Consider the following 20898-nt stretch of genomic DNA (forward strand, 5'->3'; position numbering starts at 1 on the left):
GAAGCAAGTCTTTCCACTTGTATAAAAAACAAAAACAAAAACAAAAAAACCCTTAAACTTTGATTTTTGAAAGTGTGTCTTAAAGGTCAAAAAACTAACAAAATATTCATTGTGTTCCTACAGAAATACACACCCAAATCCACACAATAATATACAATGCCCATTTCTACACACATATTTTAATCACTTTATAATTCTCCTGACCGTATTCGTGAGCCCCACTTCTGTGACTTAGCTTGCCTGGATAAAAAGTCTCACAAAGGAAACTGGCATACTAAGAATTTAAGGTTTGCTTGATTGTCATTATTCCCTAAACAGTGCAGCATGGGAACTTTTGTCGTAGTAGATACTTGGGAGGTAATCTGGGGATGACTAAAAATACAAAGATGAACGTAGGTTTATAGGCAAAATCTGTGCCATTTCTTTATAAAGGGGACCGGGAGTATCTTCAGGTTTAGCACTCCCAAGAGGTTCAGGAACCAATTCCCTGCATGCTCAAGGCTGGGCAGACTCGGCAGGAAACCACTGCCCTGCCCACAGTCCGGATTCTTCATTTCTGAGAAGTTACCACAAATTCCAGATCTTCCACATCAGAGAGGATTAAGGACTGTGTTTCTCAAACACATTTCTCCCTTTTAGAACCTAGCTCCCCTTTCCTGCTCGAGGCTCTCACTGGAACAACGTCTGTGTGTGTGCTGAAAGGAGAAATTATAGAAAAAGGATCCGGCTTAGATCAATCACCTTTCTAGTTTCTCGGTAGTGGTTATGTTTGCCCTGTAGTCACTTCCATTTTCCCATCTTACCCCCTTTTCTTTTCTAACCAGGAGCTATTGCGTTTCTGTGGTTTCTTTATAAACAGTATTTAGGACTGTTAGTTGCCCCTTCTCTGGGAGTGAATCTTTCACAGAGACACATTTCTTGCATTACTCTTGCGGAATGATGGGGGCAGGATCATGCATCAAGGCCAGCAGGCAGCAGATGCAGCAGCCTTCACTGCTTTGCCATAAGACTAAGACTTGCATGTGAGCTCCACATTGCGTAAGACTCAAATTTATGTCTGAATAATGATATTGGTAACAGACCCTCAGAATTGCTCCGTGTGCGCTTCTGACTGTGAGTATGCAGTGTGTGAATGCCCTGGTCAACAGAAGGATCTGAAACTCCGAGCCTACTGTGGTTAGGGGGGCACAGGGCCAGGGGTGACATCTGTCTGGTCACCGTTATTTATGACCATGCTTATGCACACGAGAAGCTAGACCGACTGTCTTGATTGAATTCATTTTCCCATCAACCACTGTCACATAACTGCGGGCTACATTTGCTACCCTCTTAAAAGAAGCAAGTCTGTCCATTTGTATAAAAAAACAAACAAACAAATTTTGATTTTTTTGAAAGTTGTTTCTGAAGAAACCATATTTTAGGTTTTTGGAATTGTTTTGTTTTGTTTTAATTTGTGTCTTCATTGTTGTTTCTTTTGCAGGCTAGGGATGTTGCCCTGGCACATGGTAGGCAAGCACCCTACCACGGAGCTACAACCCCATCCGTAAGAAGACATTTAGCAAAAGCTCAACTTGACAAATAGGTCAAAAGCTTGTGGCCTCTGAACTGATCAGTAACAAGGGTGGAATGAACTAGACTTCTAGTACTTCCTTTCCTAATGTTTTAACAGAGAATGTCTGACACCAAAAGCCACCATAAATTTAAATTTCTCCCTAACACATCTTCTACTGAGTACGCAAAGAACACACATTTTTGCAACAGAAAGTCTCCCCGTTCCCACAAAGGCTTCAAGGACATTTTCCCCCTCCTGTGTGATCACATCTTATATTTCAACATTCCATTCTTTATGTATTGGAATAGAACAGCATCCTGAAATCCCAGCTGGGTTCCTAAGCCATTTCTCTTTCAAGACTGTTCTGTTGCTTGTCTCCCTTCCCCCACCAAACATGGCCTTTTAACTACCAACAAAAGGAGGCTTACAGCAGGGGACTTGCTTCGGTATTGGTTGGCGTGATGTTGGAGTAGGTCCAGGGCTTTGGCTTCACTGGCTGTTTTTGTGCTGATGCTGGGGCTGGTATTGACTTTCTCTGCCTCTTCTCTCCCAGACATCTTCCCATAAACAGGATAATGAAATCCTGGAGAGAGATAGGCCCCTGCAGATAAACAACAAATGTCACATCGCGTTAAAGGCTACATCTTAAAAACAAACAAATCGTCTGGAGCATGTGAATTTGGGGTTACGAGTCGGACATCCTCAAAAAGGGGTTACATTAAGAATAGGGTACATGATTGTTTATCTGTGTCTAGGTTCTCTGATTTTCTTCTCTGGTTAATTCATCTTGATGAATGGAGGATGTAAACAGAATTGAGCTTATAGCTACTTCATCCATTTATGTCTCCGCTTAAGCGAAAGAAACAGTAACTATAATGATTATGACAGTAAGTGCTTAGAATATTTCCACAGGCAATAAAGTATCTGTCAGTCTAAACGTCTATAGTAAGCCATCAGGAAGTATGAAGGCTAGAGCCCGAGGACTCCTGACATTTCATTACAAAATATAAAAACCTCACATTAAGTCAGTTTCATCTTTGGGACTCTAAGCAGCATTAAAAACAAGCAAAAAACAAAGGTCACTCGTGAAGCTTCTAATTTATCTCCAGTTGTTAACAGCTATCATTTGAACACAGCCTCTTCCCGCCAGTGTAGTTAGAACCCACAGCACGTACCAGGGTAACTGTGCATTAGGACAGGAGAGACAGCCCGGTATGCAGGGTGGCTGGGGTCATACATCTGTGGATACGGATAAGCATGCAGGTACTGTATGTAGGACTGATGCTGACTCATGGGTGAGGACACAGCCACTCGTGTCCCCCGAGAGTCCTTCCAGTTCACGGGCGTCTTTCGATCTTCGTTCTTCAGCTTGCTTTCCTCCACGGACTGAGAATCGGGACGCTTGCCGTCTTTGGGCTCCTCTTTGATGTTTGTTAAGGACACAGGAAGGCTGGGCGTGCCACTCTCTTTGTTGGGAGTCTTCCGTGGACTGTCCTCTTTCAGTTTCTTTTCTCGGTCAAGTTCTTCTGGCTTTTGTTGGTCCAGATACTTGGGCTGGTACACATAGTGATGCCACGTCCTTGACTCGGGATCCTGGTTTGAAAATAAAGATCTGTCTTAAAATGGCCTTGTTCACAAAGCAAATCCATCCATTTACATGACAGCAGTGTTTACTGTTATTTCATTCTACGTGAACACGTACTATTCAGCCTACTCTGAAGAAAAAAAAAACCAAAAAACAAACAAACAAACAAACAATGTCTGAGGTAGGCTTTAGCATCAATCCTTGCACCACAGGCTAAACCAACGCTTTTACAGTTCAGCCAACATCGAGGTCACTACACGGCAGCTGGGATGAAGAGCCTTAGATACTAACATCCTCAGAGATATTTAATTCAGTCTACATTTTCCTTTTCTTATCTCTCATAGGTAAGCGGGATTTCGAAAACTCTACCTCAAGCTGCCAGTAAAAATTTTAAGCAATGACTACAGTTATTAACATCAATTAGGCAAAAGTAAACTCTTGGTTTCATAGTGCATTTTCTTCACTGACTACAGCTGATGGTCTCACTATGTTGGCTCGCTTCTCATTAATATGCTAACGCCTTAATCAAAACCCCAAATATCAAACTAATGGCATACATTATGATTTACTTACTAGAAAACAAACCCATCCATAGACCCTTTTAAATTGTCTTGTTCTACTGTACCCCAGGAACCAACAGCCTGATTTAGAGCTATGGAGGGCATGGGACTGAGGACTCAAACGCCCTTTGTCACTCAGCACACCCATGGTGTAACTCCACTGAGGGTTCAGGTCTTGACAGAGAATTTGAAGATGGCCCTCAATCCCAGCATTGGCCGGAAATACACAGCAGTTAAGAACTCTTGCTCTGACTCACTAGGGGGCAAACACCGGCATGCAGTAAAGCTGAGGTGTCGGTTCTGGGGAATACCAGAATTTTGCCCACAGGGCAGCAGTGAGTAAGGGTGGCAGAACAATCGATGCGTATGGTTTTATGGTGACTGCACTTCAAGTGTACTCAGCCTGGCTGGAGGACTGTCACTCTTGAGAACTGTCACTTCCAGCTCCTGATTTCTTGTAAAGCCACAGCTCAAGAGTTCTACTTTGGGTTCTAAACGCAACATAAAACAGAAACCCAGACATCTCGGACCTCTCTGTGAGAGATATAGGGTGCTCAAACTTCGTTAGATTAAATAATGAATGGGAAGTGGGAACTCAGTGACCTGGGTTTAAAAATCTTAGACACTGACAGAAAAAAAAAAAAAAAAAAAAAAAAAGAGTATTTCAGAGACAGGACATGAAATCTCAGAGAAACTTCAGAGGCCCTTTAGTGAAATGCCTTTGACTGACAAAGAAATTACTCTTCAGAGTAACCTTAGGTCACACCCAGCTGCAGGGCGCATGCCCAGAGTTCCTTCAGCTGCACACCGAGGCGTTGGTGAGCAATGTACACTTTAGAGTAGTATAGGAACTCCCAAGGATCTTTAAGAATATTTCTCAAGGGAAGAGGAAAACCCCCTGATGAAGGTGTTTAGATATCTAGCAAGATCAAGCCCAAGACATGTGCACGACTCCGACTGCTCCCTGTCTGTGGGGGCCACACTCCACAATCTTACTTGTTTAAATCTCGAGGCTGGGTCTACACCTGTCTGCTTCATAGAGTCCATGACAGACTTCATTTCTACAGCCTCCTTAATAAGCTGGTGGTTTTCCATCTGCTTAGCTTTGAAGCTGTCGGCCTGAAGCTGCTGCTGGTGACTGGAGAGAAGCTGGGATTTACCTGTCTCCTCAGTTTTATTAGGCACTGATGGCCCTACTTTAGAATGGTTTTTGTTAGGCTCCGGGGTAGAGGGAGCTTTTGAGACAGTGGCTGATGGTATGTTTTTCTGTTTACTGTCTTCCTTGCCCAGTTCTTTCAAGGGGAGTTCAGCCTTTCTTTCACAGTCTCCTCTCCCACTCTGGGCCAGTTTCTGCTCTGCCAGCCTCTGGTCCTCATAGTACTTCTCGTACTGCTGTCTGTAGGCAGGGCTGGTGGCCATCAGAGATTTCTGGTCCATATAGAGCCCGTAGGCATACTGGCCGTAGTAGAGGGACTGTGCCAGGGCGGGGTGTCTCTGCGTGATGACTGACTGGTGCTGAGGCTGCAGGGATGCTGATGGATGCTCTGCTTTCTTGGACTCCAGCTGCTCCGCCTTGTCCTTCTTCTCCGCGTCTTCCTCTGACTCCTTCTTGATCTTCATGCCCTGCGCACTCACACCGTTCCCAGCTGCCGGGGCACCAACCTGTCCAGGGTGCATGTAACTTGGAGAATAATAAGGCTCGTAGCCATGGTAATAGGGAGAATGGGACTCTTTCAGCTGAGATGGCTGTGCTGAAGTTTGAGGATGCCCTTTCACAACACCATCTTTGTTAGAAAAGGTCTCTGATGGGGAACTGGCCTTTGACCTCATGCCCTCTGACCTGCTGTCAGAACCGCCATCATCTGCAGCATCTGATATGTCCGAATAGGCTGGGCTGCTGGTCTTAGCTGCTGAACTTTCAGCCCCATTCTGTGTCAACACGTGCAGTGGTGCCATGGGTGCTTGCCCATTCACCAGGGTACTGCATTCCATGCGTGAGGCACTCCCGATGGAAGGGCTGGGGGCATTGTCCGTGAACGTGTAAACCTTATCGGCCTCGGCTTTGATGCTGGCCATGCGGCTCTCCTGAGACTCTGACAATCCGTTAGCCAGCCCTTCACTCTTACCGAGATGGTCCTTTAAAAAATGCCCAGACAAATCCTTGCTAGCCACCTTGGCATCCTCCAGCTTCCCCAGCTTAGAATCCATTTTGGGACCTCCAGTCTCTTTCCCTTCTTTGTCCTTGAGCTTTCGCTTCTCCTTTTTCTTTCTGTCTTTGAGTGACACCAGAGCTGGGTTCACGGTGATGGGCTCCCCCATAATTGTGGGCTTTGGTTGAATAGGTTTCAGTGGAGGGCTCTTTGGTGTAGCCTGGACCACAGTGGTTGTGAGGGAGGGCAGTCCAGGTATGGTCCCGGTGGTGGTGGATGTGAAGGCTGCTGTCGGTATAGCAATCAGCTGTGGGGGCGTAGGGGCGGGGGCAGGGGCAATGGGTCGGGCACTTTTCAGTTTAGAGAGGTTTTTATCCATTTTGCAGTTGTTTGCTTTTTTGCCCTTTTCTTTATCCCCCAAACTTTTCTTGTCAATCAGTCCCTCCGCTTCCAGTTTGGGCATTTCCGCAGCTAGACTGCCGTCTGCTGCTGAACAAATGTCTACGGTGGCTGTCATGTTGGAGATGACCGGAAGGTTGCTCAGTTCATTGTTAAGGCCCCTCTTCTTGCCAGAATTCTTCCCAGTTTTTGAACCTATAATAGGACCTGGGCCATTGCTCACATGCTCTCTCTTTCCCTTGGGTGTCCCAGGGGGGTTCCCAGCCCCGGGGGACCCAGGTGCCTTCACCTGGTCATAAGATGACACACTTGTGCTTGGCTCGTTGCAATCAAGGGCCACGTTACTCAAGGCTTCTTCACAGTCTGAGATCTTGTCCTCACTATCAGGCTCGAACTCTAGCTTGTTTTCTGGGTCTAAGTGCGCATGTGCCTGGTGGTACCTCAGGCCGTTTATGTGCTTGTACTTTTTGTTGCAGTTTGGGTGGGGACAGTCAATTAACACTGGAGAGGAGCAGCCTTGGTCCAAAAAAGTAGTCTCTGGCTTCCCCTGAGGGGTGGTAGGGGTGCTTCTGGAATTCGTGCACACTCTCTTCCCGGGCTTACTGTCCTCAGAGCTCGAGTTCAGATCCAGCTCCATTGGGGGCTTGTTCTTCCTTTTGTTGGTTGAGGAGGGGCTGGCTTTTACGTCCTCTGCAGCACAGTTTGGGGGTGTTCTTCGTCCGCTGGCGTTGAGGCTGCCACGTCTCCCTTTCCCGTTGGCTCCCCCTCTGTTCTTGCTCTGCAGCCCTCTGGACTCTGTGAAGCTGACCTCGGCACCGGGGGCAGCCGCGGCGGATCTCGCTCTCTTTCCTCTGCCCCGGCCCCCTCGCATCTCCAGGTCACTTGTGGGTGATTCGCAAAACCTAGAGAAGCAAGTAACGGGTGTCATAGTGAGCATCTCCGAAAGAGACAGGTAGGCTCTCAGGGAACAAGGTAGCAAAGGGCACCCATTGCCTTGGCAGCTTGGTGGTGAGGTGCAGTCAAGGGAAGGACAGTCTCTGTGTGTACGGATACAACAGCCCACCTTGTGAATTATATTCACCCACAGAGAATCAAAGGAAAGCAGCTCAAAGAGCTGGCTTTCAATCAGTTCAAATTCCCATTTAAAAGGAAAAAAAAAAGAAGAAGAAAACAAAGGAGAGAGGGAAGTGAGAGGATGAGAGATCTGATAGAAAAGAGAGCTAGCATCTGGGTTTTACTGGCTCAGGGCTGAATGGCTCATTTCTCCTTTGCCTGGTTTCAATTACAGGAAGAGTTTTATATATTATTAATTTCTTTCTATGGTTTCCATGCAGAAACGGGAAGGGAGGAGCAGAGGAAGGAGCAAGGAAAAAAAGGCACCTACCTGGGAGGGGCCCAGTCATGCTTGGTGCAGTCTAGGAGGGTCCCCACGTACGTTTTGTTCCTCCACGTGACATTGACCACTAGGACACCTGGAGGGGAGAGCGGAGGAGGGTCAATGGGGTCACATTTATCACTTATTACTTGATTTCCACTTCATTCATTGATATTATTTTTACCAGCCAAGTTCTATTCTCACTTGGCTTTCAAAAGCTGCGGTTTGCAACCTTCCTCTTTCTGGTTTCAGTGACCTCAAGTTAAAACCCACAGGAAATATGCCCCTCCCCCTCTGTGTGTGTGTTTGTGCGTGCGTGCGTGCACGCTCGCGCACGCACGCTCAGGAGTGTGGGGCAAAGGGTGAGAGTGTGTGAGGGTGTGATCAAGATATTGCTGACAGAAGGAAATGGTTTTTGCCTTGTCCTGCTGTAAAACAGTAACATTCACCTCTTAATTTTTCTATTATTACACATAATTGCTTTCGTTTGGCAGGCAGCCAACATAAACTAAGCCCGAGTTACCAGTGCTTAAGCCAGAGGATGACTAAAAGGAATCTGGTTTCCAATTCAATCATATAAAACAATGCTAACTTTTTTTTATTAAGGGGGAAAAAAAAGCCTTGCAGATACGTAAAAATAGGCACCGAGGAAAGAGTGGGGCCTTGGGGCAGCTGGGATTTCTTCTTGACCCGCCCCTCCTTGCCTGTGTGAGACAATAATCAACCTCAGAGAGGGCTCTGTGTCACTGCTTGGTCTCGTCTCAGAGGCTCTTAAAATAGCTCTCTTAAGAAAATAAATGTGCACAATACATCTGCTCTTGGGGTTATCTTCAGTCAACTTTGGTAAGCATTTGCTACAGAGGATTAGAGAACTCAAAAAAAAAAAAAATCAACACACGTGTTTCCTTCCAGCCACCCTGCTTTTTCCTCTGCTGCTCTGCAGACAGACACTTTAATTGAGAGCTGCATCTGTGAATTACTAAACTTAAGTGCGCTTAGTATGCCAAATGTCACTGGGAAACAACATCTAACACGAGGCTGGTTCTCTTGGGGACAAGTGCCATTTAAAACAAAACAAAACAAAACAAAAAAATCACATCCTTCAAGCATATTTGTAAAGAAACTATGTTCGGAGACGTACAGAAGAGTAGGGTAAATAAATGAAACATTTTAAGGGAGCCTTTGTTTCTTTCAGTGCCTACACTTCCGCCCTCGGAGACCATTCCTCCAAGTCTTTCCTGGGAGGCTTGCTCTCTTGTAACTATCTGCCATTTTAGGAACCACATAAAGCTACAGGACTCTCTTTACTGGGGAATCTTTAAATAGAAGATAAAATATCTGAATGATCAGGGCTCAACTACTGGATAATGGAAAATTTTCTCCCCAAAATCTCAAAAGGAGATTCTTAAATTGTTTTCCATATGGTCGGGATTGTATTAGTTAGATAGCAGCTAAATTTATTCACTATAAATTCCACCTACTATTGTAGCAATAGCCTAGCTGGGGGTGGGGAGGGGAGCTAGGAAGAATCGCCTCAAATCATGCTTGATTCCTTTGTGATTCTCCCATAGGGGGTGGGGGTGGGGTTTAACCATTGAGTATGGAAAAAAAAAATCCCACTGCAATGAGAATCAATGGTAATTAGGCATTCGGTCAAAAACTGCACAAGACAGAACAATCGGAAAGGAGTCTTTATGAGCACGTCCCTTCAGGAAAGAGGGGTGGGGCATGGAAGAGAGGGGCAGACGGGGCTGGCTTTCTCATCATCTGCTCTCTGGGGCACTGTGTGTGGTGTCAGAGACCTCTGCAGCTGCTTAAAATTCTTTAGCATGTCAGCTATATTTACAGTGCAGGAATGTATCTGTATTGCCAGAAGGTTACTGCATTTTAGCTTCAGAGGCACTAGGCTGAAATCACTCCGTTCCAGAGTCCCTGATGTAGCACAAATGTATAATTAAAATTGCTTGAAAGGAAACATGAAAGAAACAACAAACCCTCCATTCTTGCAGTAATAAAATTAAAAACAGGAAAAGTCTGCACAGACACTTAACATTTGTCTGCAGTGAAAGGCTTTTGTTACTGCTTTTCCCCTAAGGGTTTCGCGTTTCCAGCAAATGCGGGCTGCCGATTGGCCGGTGCCTGCAGCGAACGCTTGCGTCTGATTGGCTGGCCTGATGCAGCTGGCCCGAACACAGGAAGACAAGGCAAGGAGAAAGGGCTGGGCAGGGGGAAGGATGCTCCCCATGGCGGGGAAGCTGAAGCGTTGCCAGAGCCCCTCACCAAAGCCCTGGAAGCTGGAAGCAGGCTCCCCATCCCCGCCCCCACAATGATCCCCACCATACAGCCAAGAGGCCATGCACGCAGTACCCAAATCTGCGGCCTCAAGCCAGGCTAGGGTAATTGGGCCAGAGAAAAGGAAGGGACCTAACAACACAGGCCATCAATCAGTGGTTATCTTGGGCCGCAGGTTGAAACGGTCACAAAGGATGAACTGCAGTTGCAACTTCCTCATGAAAACAGTTCACATCTGCTACTGCCTAGAAGCCACGTGGGCCACGCTGTTGTCTGTACCAGGAGTAGTACAATTCTGTAAAGAAAAGCCTACTTTCAACTTCAGGAAGCCTAAGTAAGTCACCCTAGGTTTTTCCCCCCTTAAAAGCAGTCTGAATTTAAAATGCTCAAAACAAATGCTCCACTCCCAGGGAGAGTTGTTGTTCAAATAGTCTTCTCAAGCAGTGCTAATTAGATTCATGGGCCTGTGGTGTACAAGGCTGGCTCTTCACGGTGCCACCATAGACAGTTGTGGCTCTGTGTTGGAGGAGAGGTTAAACAATGTTTCTCTAGGAACTGCAATGCACTGCTGTTATTGTTGTTGTTTTGGGTCTCTGTTGGCGTCGTTTTGTTTTTGGGGGATAGGAGACCTACATTTAGAAAACATGCCATTCTGAAGGTCCAAATAAGAGGTTTAACTCTGAAATGTGGAAAATGATGGGGATGATGGCACAGACATTTATTTCTAGGGAGTGAAAGGTGGATCTTTGTGAGCTGGCTAGCCTGGTCTACATAGCAAGTTGCCAGCCTGGTCTACATACCAAGTTCCAAGCCAGTTAGGGCTGCGTCGTGAGACCCTCTCTCAATCAATAAGTCAAGCATATATATTATTTTGGTGAAATTACAAATTTCAGACGTTTTGTAACCTAAGCCCATATAGAGCATATAACTCACTAAAGGCACAGTGAGTGATAAAGACCCGATGAGAGTTAGGGCTCAGAAAAGTACAGGTGTGGAGTTTATAACCCCGGGCTTAAAGTTATGTTTCTCTCTAAACAAATTACACTGGCACATGCATTAGCTCCCCAAAGATTTGCCTTTCTAAGCACATGTGCTCTCCTGGATGCCCTGCCTGTGAGTTAGGAGGCTGTGAGGCAGTGAGACTCTCTCTGCAAGCCCTTTTTATGTTTATAGCAAGTATCTCACTGGGTTTGTTGTCCTTGCCCTTCCACTCAAGGGCTATTTGAAAAATACCTGAGGTATATTACTGTTAATCCTGGGCAAGTAGAACCAAGTGTATGAGGATAGATCGGGAGGCTCACCCCATAGGATTTTCTTCTTTGCATTGTTGATACTGGTCCCATATGACTGGAATACACACACGCACGCGCGCGCACACACACACACACACACACACACACACACACACACACATGCGCACACACACACATACTGAAGTTGCAAGTTGCATACGAATTTATGTTCTATTTCCTATTCAGGCCCATCAGGATTGGCTATTGGGTCTTTATTAAATTACCTACTTGGCGAACTCAATCATATTTTGTTGGAAACCCTGTTCAGCTTCCGTACTTAAGAGTCTACAGTCTTACAATCAGTATAGACAAGCATCACGATGCAGAAATAGAAGCATGGTTTTGCATATCGCCTGTGCTTACAGAGTGGGCTCTTTGTTAGGCTAGACTAGTCTCACACATTAGATTAAGCTCTAATCATTAAAGCCTGGGTGTGATGCCTTTGGTTCGTGCCCTCTCCTCACACTTTGCTCAGAAATATGTCTTAGACCAGCAGGATCGAAGACCAATAGTCTTGAACCTGACCTCGTATCGCTGCAGACATACATACATCAGGAATCTGGATTAATGACATATAAATTTATAAATGATGATACAAAGTAAACTCGAAAGCTCTCTGTGTTAACTAAGAGGACCAGGATAGAGAAGAAACCTCAAATATATAACAGCTAAAAGATGGGATGAAGATGCCAATACTGGCCAAAGTTTCAACGTGTGCCTGTGTGCACCCATGTGTCCCCTTTTCTGCAGTCTTATCACCTAGAAGACACTATCAGCACTTGCTCAAGGTCTTAGATACCATCCTGCCATTGTGTGTGTGTGTGTGTGTGTGTGTGTGTGTGTGTGTGTGTGTTCCCTTGATTTACACCAGAGTGCCATGCTCCTGTTTCTACTGTCTGAAACCCTAAAGAAACATCCCATTCCTCCTCTGCCCAAAGGCCTTGTTTCCCGGCAGAATAATAACTTCTTGTCATTATTTCTCCTCCAGGTCGCACCTTTTGTCCCTCCAACCCAAGTTTCTCCAGCCTTTTCTTAAGCGGTACTATAAAACAAGCATTTATCACATTGTATGCATCTGTCTGTCTGTCTGTCTGCCTGCCTGCCTGCCTGTCTGTCTGTCTGTCTCTCTGTCTCTCTGTCTGTGATTGCACACCATGGCACACATTCGGAGGTCAGAGAAAAACTTCTGAGAGTCAGTTCTCTCTTTCCACCATGTGGATCTGGGAGATCAAATTCAGGTCATCAGGCTTGACTGCAGGCTCCCTGACCCATTCTGCCATCTTGCTGGCTGGTCCTCACATCACACTTAACTCCCCTAAAGAGGGCTTGAGTGCCTATACAGAATTCCTCAGGGAGAACTGAAGTTCCTAATAAATCAGGACATACTCCTATGATAGCGTCTGTCCATCTGCAGACACATATCGTCTTACCCCCTAAATCCATTCTCTCCTGGGACACTGACTGGACTCTATGTTGTCTCCACCATGATAGATGTTCACTAGCATCTATCTAGCTATTCCCTTTTAACTTGGTTTATAGATGGATTCTCTCTGCCTGTCTACCTGGGGCTGTGATTACCCTCTACTGAAGGAGAGAGCATGAAAGGGCACACACAGTTCTTAAGAACTTCTAGGATACAATCCCGCAGTCTACTCTTCTTTCTGTTGGCCTGGAAGAGGATAGACCAAAGGAACCTTGAAGGCTACAAGTTCAAGGCAGCAAAGTCTCCCTCGCATGTTAACTCGAGTCACAGAAAGTATTGCACTCACTGGGAATTCTCAGTCCTTAGGTGAGAAACTCATACCATGTTTGAACATGGCTGAGGACGGGTGTCATATCCTGAGAGGATGTTCCTTTAACATTTCCCTCCATTCACGTGCATGCTGACCTGGTCTCCTCCAACAATACAGCGTTCCTTTGTTATTGGTATGCTGTGTGCATACAGAGCCCTGAGGAGAAGTGCTGCACCTTAAGTGCAAGCTCACTGAACATCTTGGAACCAATAAGACTCTGAACAGGACCCTGACTTTTGAGGTCTCACTCCTACCATACGTTATCAATAAGGGTAACCTCCCACTAGCTTATGGACGACAGTCTTTCTCTGTGGCGAGATTCTGCTCCACTGCGGTTAGATATGTGGCTTATGAATTATTACTCCTTGTATTTGTGAAGCTGTTTCCTCAAGAACTGGGCAAAGGCTGATAGCCCAGTGGCTTTGCATAAATCTGTTTATGTTACAGTTTAAAGACTGAGTCTTCAAAGAGTCTCCATCCTTAGGACCAAGAACGTTGGCAGGCATCACAGATGCCAAATTAGGAACCCCACAGTTTTCCTGAACTCCTCTTCAGTCTGCCACATCTGGATAGACTTGGTGTGCACTCGGGCAGAAAACGCAAGCCTCGTTCTAATAACTCCAGGTTGTAAGCCATTTGTGCTGTGGTCCCCCCGTCCCCCTATGGTGACATTTATTTTTTTTTTCAAGAGAAACATCAATGATAACAGAAATGCCACTATTTCAGAGTGGGGGTTACCCCTACATTGTCCTAGTGTGACCACTGTGCAGGGTGGGGCTTATCTCGTTCCTTTGTGCAGAACTTCTCTCTACAGCACTTCTCTGGCTTTGTTCTGTTGAGTGTTGTCCTGGTGCTTTTTCAGAGCGGAAGCTGATACAGAGCCTTTATTCACGGGTCAGGCTTCAGACCCATTCAGCCTTCAGCTAGATTCTCTTTCCAAAGACAAAGCTTCTCATTTTTTTTTGTGTGTGTGTGTGTGAAATGTTTAAATTTACAACTAAGTTTGACCGTAAAATACGTGCCAGCCAAAAAGCAGACAGATTTTCCTATTATGGACACCAAGGATGTACGTATAGTGTATCAGGGCAAGAAAAGTCAGTGCTGTCACATGACCATGAAATAATGGGGTTTTTTGTTGTTGTTGCTGCTGCTGCTGCTGTTTTTCCCCCTCTTTTTCTTTTCTTTTTCTTCTTCTTTTTTAAAAAGAGCCCGACTGCTGGGCTGAATGTTTGAAGAGTCACTTTAACCACATCCTGTAATCAAACCATCTGGAACACAGTTCTGCGATTAGTCACCCTGAACATTGGCTTTATCTGAACAAATAATGTATGGCAATGGAGCTTGCGAGATAGGGCAGGGCTGACAAAAGGAAGTATAATGAAATACTTTATGCCCCAGTGTGCCGCCACCCCAGTCGTAAAGCCCACAGACACGCTGTTCTGGCCTTACTTACTACCTTGTGAAAGCACAGAGGGCGTAACGATTAAAGGACAGAAGGCCCGGACCTTGCTGGTGAGTCTGCTGGCGGCTGGAATACACTGGAACCGTTCTACCTTTGCTAATTATAACCTCTATATGACGGTCCAGCATTCCATTTTGTTGCTATTCCCAGGGCACGAGGTGCTGGTTTCATTCATGGCACACTAGTTTGGGCTGCTTGCCAGGGGCTAATGTTCATATCTAGACATTTGTTTGAGCTTGTCTAAACACCACCATAAGCAAGAAGGGAAAAACTCGAAAAGTAAGGCTCTAATCTACCGTTTAGAAGACAAAATAGTCTCCGTGCTCTTTTTTGTTTCCCCCAATACTTGAGCATCCACATATAATCTATATAGCTCTTTTTTGTTTCTATCTGGAAGGATGTCCTTTCTATGAATATACTTAATAAGTCTTTAATAAAGACCACACACACACACATACACACACAATCCCACTGCCAGAGAAGCCTTGTTTCCCCATGGGCCTTATGGTTTAATACACAGAAGAACACAGAACCACTTCCATCTCTGTCACCGCCCCTGCAGCCTTTGTTCCGAGGTCTGATGAGCTGTATCGATTTGGGAAAATCATTCAGCTTCTTGGAAAACTAGACTCTCACTTATTCACTGCCATCTATTTCTTTCCCATGAAGACAGGTGGTCAATATCCAGCTGACTGGTCAGCTAAAGGAAGCTCCTGCTGGTTTTCTTTTCCTTGCTTTCCCCAGTAACGATACCTTCTCCCGTGTCTACAAATTACAACGGCCTATTAAGAAGTCTACTGGCAAAGAACAGGGAGCAGGAATGAGGCTTTTGATAGCCATAATCAGAAACACTAAAAGGCTATTCTATGTGTTTGCTGCCTGTGAAGATAGGGATAAAATGTCCTTTAGCCAAAAATCATCAATGTAGAAGGATGAACGAACATCACAATAGCCTAAGACACAACTTCTAAGGAATGCTGGGATAATGGGTGGGCATGCTAGCACATGATCACAATCCTAGTATTTAGGAGATAGTAGCAAAATCAAGAGTTCAAGACCAGCCTAGAAAAGAACGTGTTCAAGGTCAGCCTGAGATATAAGAGTGTCTGAAAACAAAACCATTTCCTGACCGGTCATTAGAGATAAATTCCTGTTGATTGCAAGAGGCAGGAGGACCTATGTGGTGCAAGTTTCCTACCTACAAAATGTCAAAGGTTTCCAAATAGGCTTCAAATGTCATGAAAGTGCCATGAAAGAAAGTACCACGTGGATACCTTTAGAAAGTAGCTTTATGAATGATTGGTAACAAAAGCATTTGCCTTTATGATAAGCAGAGATAGATACCCTAAAGTAGCATTCATGGCTTTAGAATATATTCTCTATATAGACAGCATTCATACCAGTAAGTACCCTTATCGCTGGCAAACTCCTATAACAGTTTCTGGACTCTAAAGTGTCCAGAGTCCTTTCTTAGAGACAAACTGGAAAGCAAGTCTGAGATGACAGTGCCAGAACAGGGAAGAGGACATCTCTCCGGGGAGCTTCTACAACAAGGCAACAAGCCAGAGAGACACTTCACTGGGCACTGTGCCAACCCCTGCAGGTCACGGCCCACCAAGGCTCAGTCAACACACAGTGGGAAGGAAAGGACAAGGAGGCACAGGGGATGTGGGGGTTGAGGGAATCTTCCGAGGCAAACATTTGAAGTAATCTAAATGCATAAACAGGACAAGCAAATGCTATACCGTGAGTACAATGTGTCTGTATATATTTGCACAAAGAGGCTTCACTTCTGAGTTTTGACTATGCTTTCCAGTAAGTAGCTGCTTCCCTGGAGACTTGACATCATGGAGGCCAAAGCCATTCTTACTTCCGATATCTAATAATGCACTTGGGCTTTGCAGGCATTCTTCGGTTCATGCAAAATCTGAATTGCCACGATGGACACTTCCAATGCAGATTTCTTACACCCTTTGAGGCAGTTCGCTCGCTCATTAGAGAAGGCCTTCTTACCCCTCCCACCTGGGGAGGCATGAATCCACTCCACCTCCCTCAGGCTTTGATTAGTTCATCAGGAAATAGTTTTCTTCCTTTAAATAAAGCCATTCAAGAGTGTGAGAAAGGCATTTTATAAATGTTTGTTGAATCAGGCTTACTAAGAACTCCAGCAATACCGTCTCCTAAGAGTCACTCCTTTCTTAAAAGTGTTATTTCAAGACACAGCTATGTGCAAGTGGCCCTGGGCACACAGGCACGCGGCCAAGGTCTCCCAGAGCGAAACCAACAGAGACTCCAAAAGAGACAGCCTATGAAATCAGTACTCCCACAGTTCCCTGCACTTCCTGTGCCTCTTCTGCATCAACAACTCCTCCTTAGCCAAGCTCTCCGTGTTGTCATGGCTTCAGCTGGGAAACGGGCAAAGTGAGCAGCCGGTGGAGATGGGAACAGTTACTCTAGGCAAAAAGGGCTCTTCAGGATCAGTCCCTCAGAAGAGCATATTCAACTCCCAGAGTAGAGGCGCTCACATGCTGTCAATATGGAATCCCGTAGCAGACAGCTTTCCCATTTTTATCTGGACCAGGCACTGGGGAGGGGAAAGCTGGGAGGAAAGAAAGCAATTCTGTAGATGAGTGAATCGGAGAGGAAGTTGAGAATGGGAAGCCTCATGGCCCTAGGGAAAGAGTGGGCAAAGGAAGAGGAGGAGGTGGTCCTCTAGTCACCCATTCTCTCTCCAGATCAGGACCACGTTATAGGTCCCAGTAATTTGCAGAGTTTCAGGTTTAAACGTTATTGAATTGCTTGTCAAAATATGTGTACCACCATTCTAGATTACATGACTGTGCTTTAAAAAAAATTTTTTTTTTTTAAAACCAGGCCTGGTCCTGAATTATAAGGAAACAGTGGGAACCAATTGACAATTACGCTCCACATCAAAAGGCTGCTACTGATCCATAGATCTCGCTGGGACTGAAGAGCTAGGCTTCCTATAAATTAGGATGCTTTATTTAAAGTCAGAGCGCTTATTTGCTTTTGTGCCAGCTCTGGGCCCTTTTCATCTGTAGCTTGCTAGGCCCAGGAGAGCACAGATTCCTACAGCTCTGCTGCCCACCAGCTGTGTCCTCTGTAAATCAGAAAGCCTCTGAAGGAGCCATTCTTTACAAAGGCCAACAACGTTTGCTGGGGATCATCGCTCAGCTATTATTCCACTCGCTGAAATTTAAAATAGCAATTTACAACAGCAGCCGCTCAAACTGGGAACTGACTCTCTGAACGGCAGTGTGTGTGTGTGTGTGTGTGTGTGTGTGTGTGTGTGAGAGAGAGAGAGAGAGAGAGAGAGAGAGAGAGAGATTTTGCAGGAATAAGGCATACAAAGCGGTAGCTATTATACAACGGATAAAGCCACCATCTTGGGCAGTCTTGAAAAGATGACAGGATATCAGAGACATTGGGCCCAGCACTCTCTCTGTTACTGAATTTAGCTTGATGGACACTTTGGCCCATTCCCATTCCCTCCTACGCTGGCCGTATCCCACAGGTAGCACAAGGGTTGATTACTCCTGTGATGGGGTTCTGTAAAATATAGCTCAGATTCAGAAGTAGCAGGGGAAGACCAAGACGTGTATTCTACTCTACAGGGATCTGTGGTGAAAAGACTAGGCAGGAAGAACGCTAACCAGAGGGAGCACCGTGCCCCACCCCCAACAAATGCAGCAACCGAGGCAGCTTCTCTTCGTTCTCAGTCCTCTCTGGAGCTAACCTACACTTTCCTGAGCTCCGTTTACCCTCACTAGTCAGAGCCATGCGACCCCATCTTTTAGGCTGTCTTGTAACTCAGGCCACTGCTGAAGAAAATCAGACTAAGGAGGCACCTCTTCCTGCATTCATTCTAGGTGAGGCAACTTCAGAGCCAGGCCTCTGCACCCATTAGTCTCTATATTCCTAGTGAGGAGCAGGGCACAAGATGTGACTTATTGTGTTTTAAAGTCTTATGGGTGGCAAATTCCAACCTTGAGAACCTTTTATTGCTTCTCTATACACACCACTAATCTCAACCATTAGGAAGTTATCTCTCCTAACAAGCGTTCATTGTTGAAAGCAAAGGTTTCCTCACCTGACTCTAGACTACAGCTTGAAATCCTGGAAACCGCTCCTGGAATTACTTTTAAGGTAAAGACGACTCATTTCAAGTCCTCAAGAGCACCTCACTTTTTCTAGGTTACGAAAAGGCCAAATGGAAGCTTCGCAGTTGAGTAAGGACAGCGTGTCTGGTCTGATTCTCAGGGCTCTGGTTCCCAGCAAGGCAGCAACACCTTAAAAGCCAACTCCTTTTTTCCAATTCCCATCTGAACAAACCAGTTTTCCGGACAATGGTCCGAGGTCCCTTTGCACCCTCCCCCACCCACATTCCAAAGTTCTTATCTTTCAGGGAGGGAAGTTTTTTTTTTAAAGGCCCTATAGAGTTACAAGGATTTCAATACCCTGCTTAGAGACCAGCTCTTTTCTGTAAACAAACCTAATGAAGTGTGACTAACAGCGCTCTCCTAGTGCTGGGCGAAGGTAAAGGGGCCTTTGTTAGCACTTACTGGAGCAAACTGTCATTTTGCAGGAGAACAGAACTTAGCCGGGTATTGATTGACCAGCCCTGCTCCGTGTCATTGCCTTTCTCTCAATTTCTAGGAGCTGTATGAATCTGCGTGTATATGGGAGTGTGACGCACTGTATGCATGCGTGGTCATGCACAGCCATCATGGCTAATTCTAGATTCTGTTTCTCTGCTTACTGGACAGCATTTATTTCTCTCTGCTGGCTCTACCCTGAGACCTCTACTGTGGGGACTTGGCCCATGGTCATTGAGAACTGTTTCAAAGTCACTCCAGGTCTAACCGACATGGTCACTACATTCTCGAGGTGAGTCTGATTTATAATACCCCGTTACCCATTTACCCATTCTACTAACAGACTCTGAAACTTCCACAATCGGGCCTCGTTGCCAAACCGATTTTGAAAAGTCTCTTTGAATTCACAATTGTCTTAAGTGTTTCTCAAACACACCCAAGGCCGCTGCTGTTGGCTGGACAACCTGAAGCTCCTTCACTTTTTCAGATGGAGGAAGGGATGCAAGTCAAAACCCGCTTCCCTTGTGAATCTGAGCACAAATTTCTGTATAAATTATTGACTGCACTTTGGCCTCATCAGAAACATTAGCCCCACAGGCTGATAAGTTCTGACCCCAGGTGGCACATCAAACTCTCTCAGAAGAGGCAGAAACATTAGTCCTCTGCATGGAGGACTAGAGCATATGAACCAATCAATCAAGCTCTCTGACAGTTTTTACAGCCTCTGAGCATTAGGCTCAAGTCAACCCCCTAGACTCCTATTGTTCGCATTATTCTCTCTTTCTCTCATCTGATGAAGTTAGGGTTAAGTCCAAGGCTTCAGCAAGAGAGAAAGGCTATTGTTAGTAACTCAGTCTTTATTGACTCTGACCTGCAGGGCAGCCAACTTGAAGTCTTTTCCAGAAAGCAACGCGCAGTTAATTGGTACTCATGACTGGGATGTGCTTTATACACCTCTTCACACAGAAAGACCTGGCTCAACGTTTCAAATGTCTGCCCAGGTTGTCTTGTACTTCCGTTAAGACTGAACAGACACAGACAGACACGGGGAGAGATGAGATATAGGGGGACGCAGATATGCACACACACACACACACACACACACACACAGATGAGAGGGGGGGGAGAGGGAGAGAGAGAGAGAGAGAGGAGAGAGAGAGAGAGAGAGAGAGAGAGAGAGAGAGAGAGAGAGAGAGGTGAGAGGGAGAGAGGAGAGAGGGAGAGAGGGGAGAGGGAGAGGGTGGGTGGAGACAAGAATTTGATTCCCATCCCTGGATTGCTAAATCAGTATCACTGCAAACAGGCTGTCTGGCTAGGCAGGGCTAATACTGGAAGCTGGCACAGGAAGCAATAGATAAGGGTTTTTTGTTTTGTTTTGTTTTGAGAACAAAAAGCTGTGGGGTTGGTACCCAGGACAGGAAAATGCCTGGTGGAAGAATGAGGTGCAGACCTATTATTTCCTTCTGATGTCCCTTGCTTACAACAACTAAAGATGTTTTCAGTAGAAGCTGGGAGCTGTATTTATGAGCAGCTAGCAGCGGAGAGATGGCCTTGGGGTGAAGAGAACAAGATGGCACTCGGCTTTGTTTGAAGAAGCCAGCACTCTAAAGCTGTTGCAGAATTATTGGTCCAAAGGCTTCCTGCCTTTCTTTGAAAGAAAAAGCCGGCGAGCTATTATCTCTTCTTACCCAAGCAGACTGACTGCTCTGGGAGAGGGTGGGAAAGCCAGTGGCTGATGGAAGGTAATCACCAGAGGACCCTGCCCAACCAGGCCTGTTAACCACTACACTCAGGCCCTCTCAGGCCTGTCACAGTGCCAAAC

At 45.7% G+C, this 20898-nt stretch overlaps 1 protein-coding gene across 2 annotated transcripts in view; it reads right to left on the reverse strand.

Annotated features, from left to right (window-relative positions):
* Positions 1-20898, reverse strand: part of Znf608 (zinc finger protein 608) — a 107097-nt gene that overhangs the window by 4231 nt on the left and 81968 nt on the right. For both annotated transcript variants that reach the window (XM_032886203.1, XM_032886204.1), the window contains exons 4-7: positions 7631-7718; positions 4694-7148; positions 2728-3145; positions 1981-2153 (exon numbers count right to left, since the gene is read on the reverse strand). In XM_032886203.1, the coding sequence (XP_032742094.1) occupies positions 1981-2153; positions 2728-3145; positions 4694-7148; positions 7631-7718 (3134 nt within the window). The remainder of the gene's footprint in view (positions 1-1980; positions 2154-2727; positions 3146-4693; positions 7149-7630; positions 7719-20898) is intronic.

Source organism: Rattus rattus, chromosome 15 (assembly GCF_011064425.1).
Source record: "Rattus rattus isolate New Zealand chromosome 15, Rrattus_CSIRO_v1, whole genome shotgun sequence".
NCBI lineage: Eukaryota > Metazoa > Chordata > Mammalia > Rodentia > Muridae > Rattus > Rattus rattus.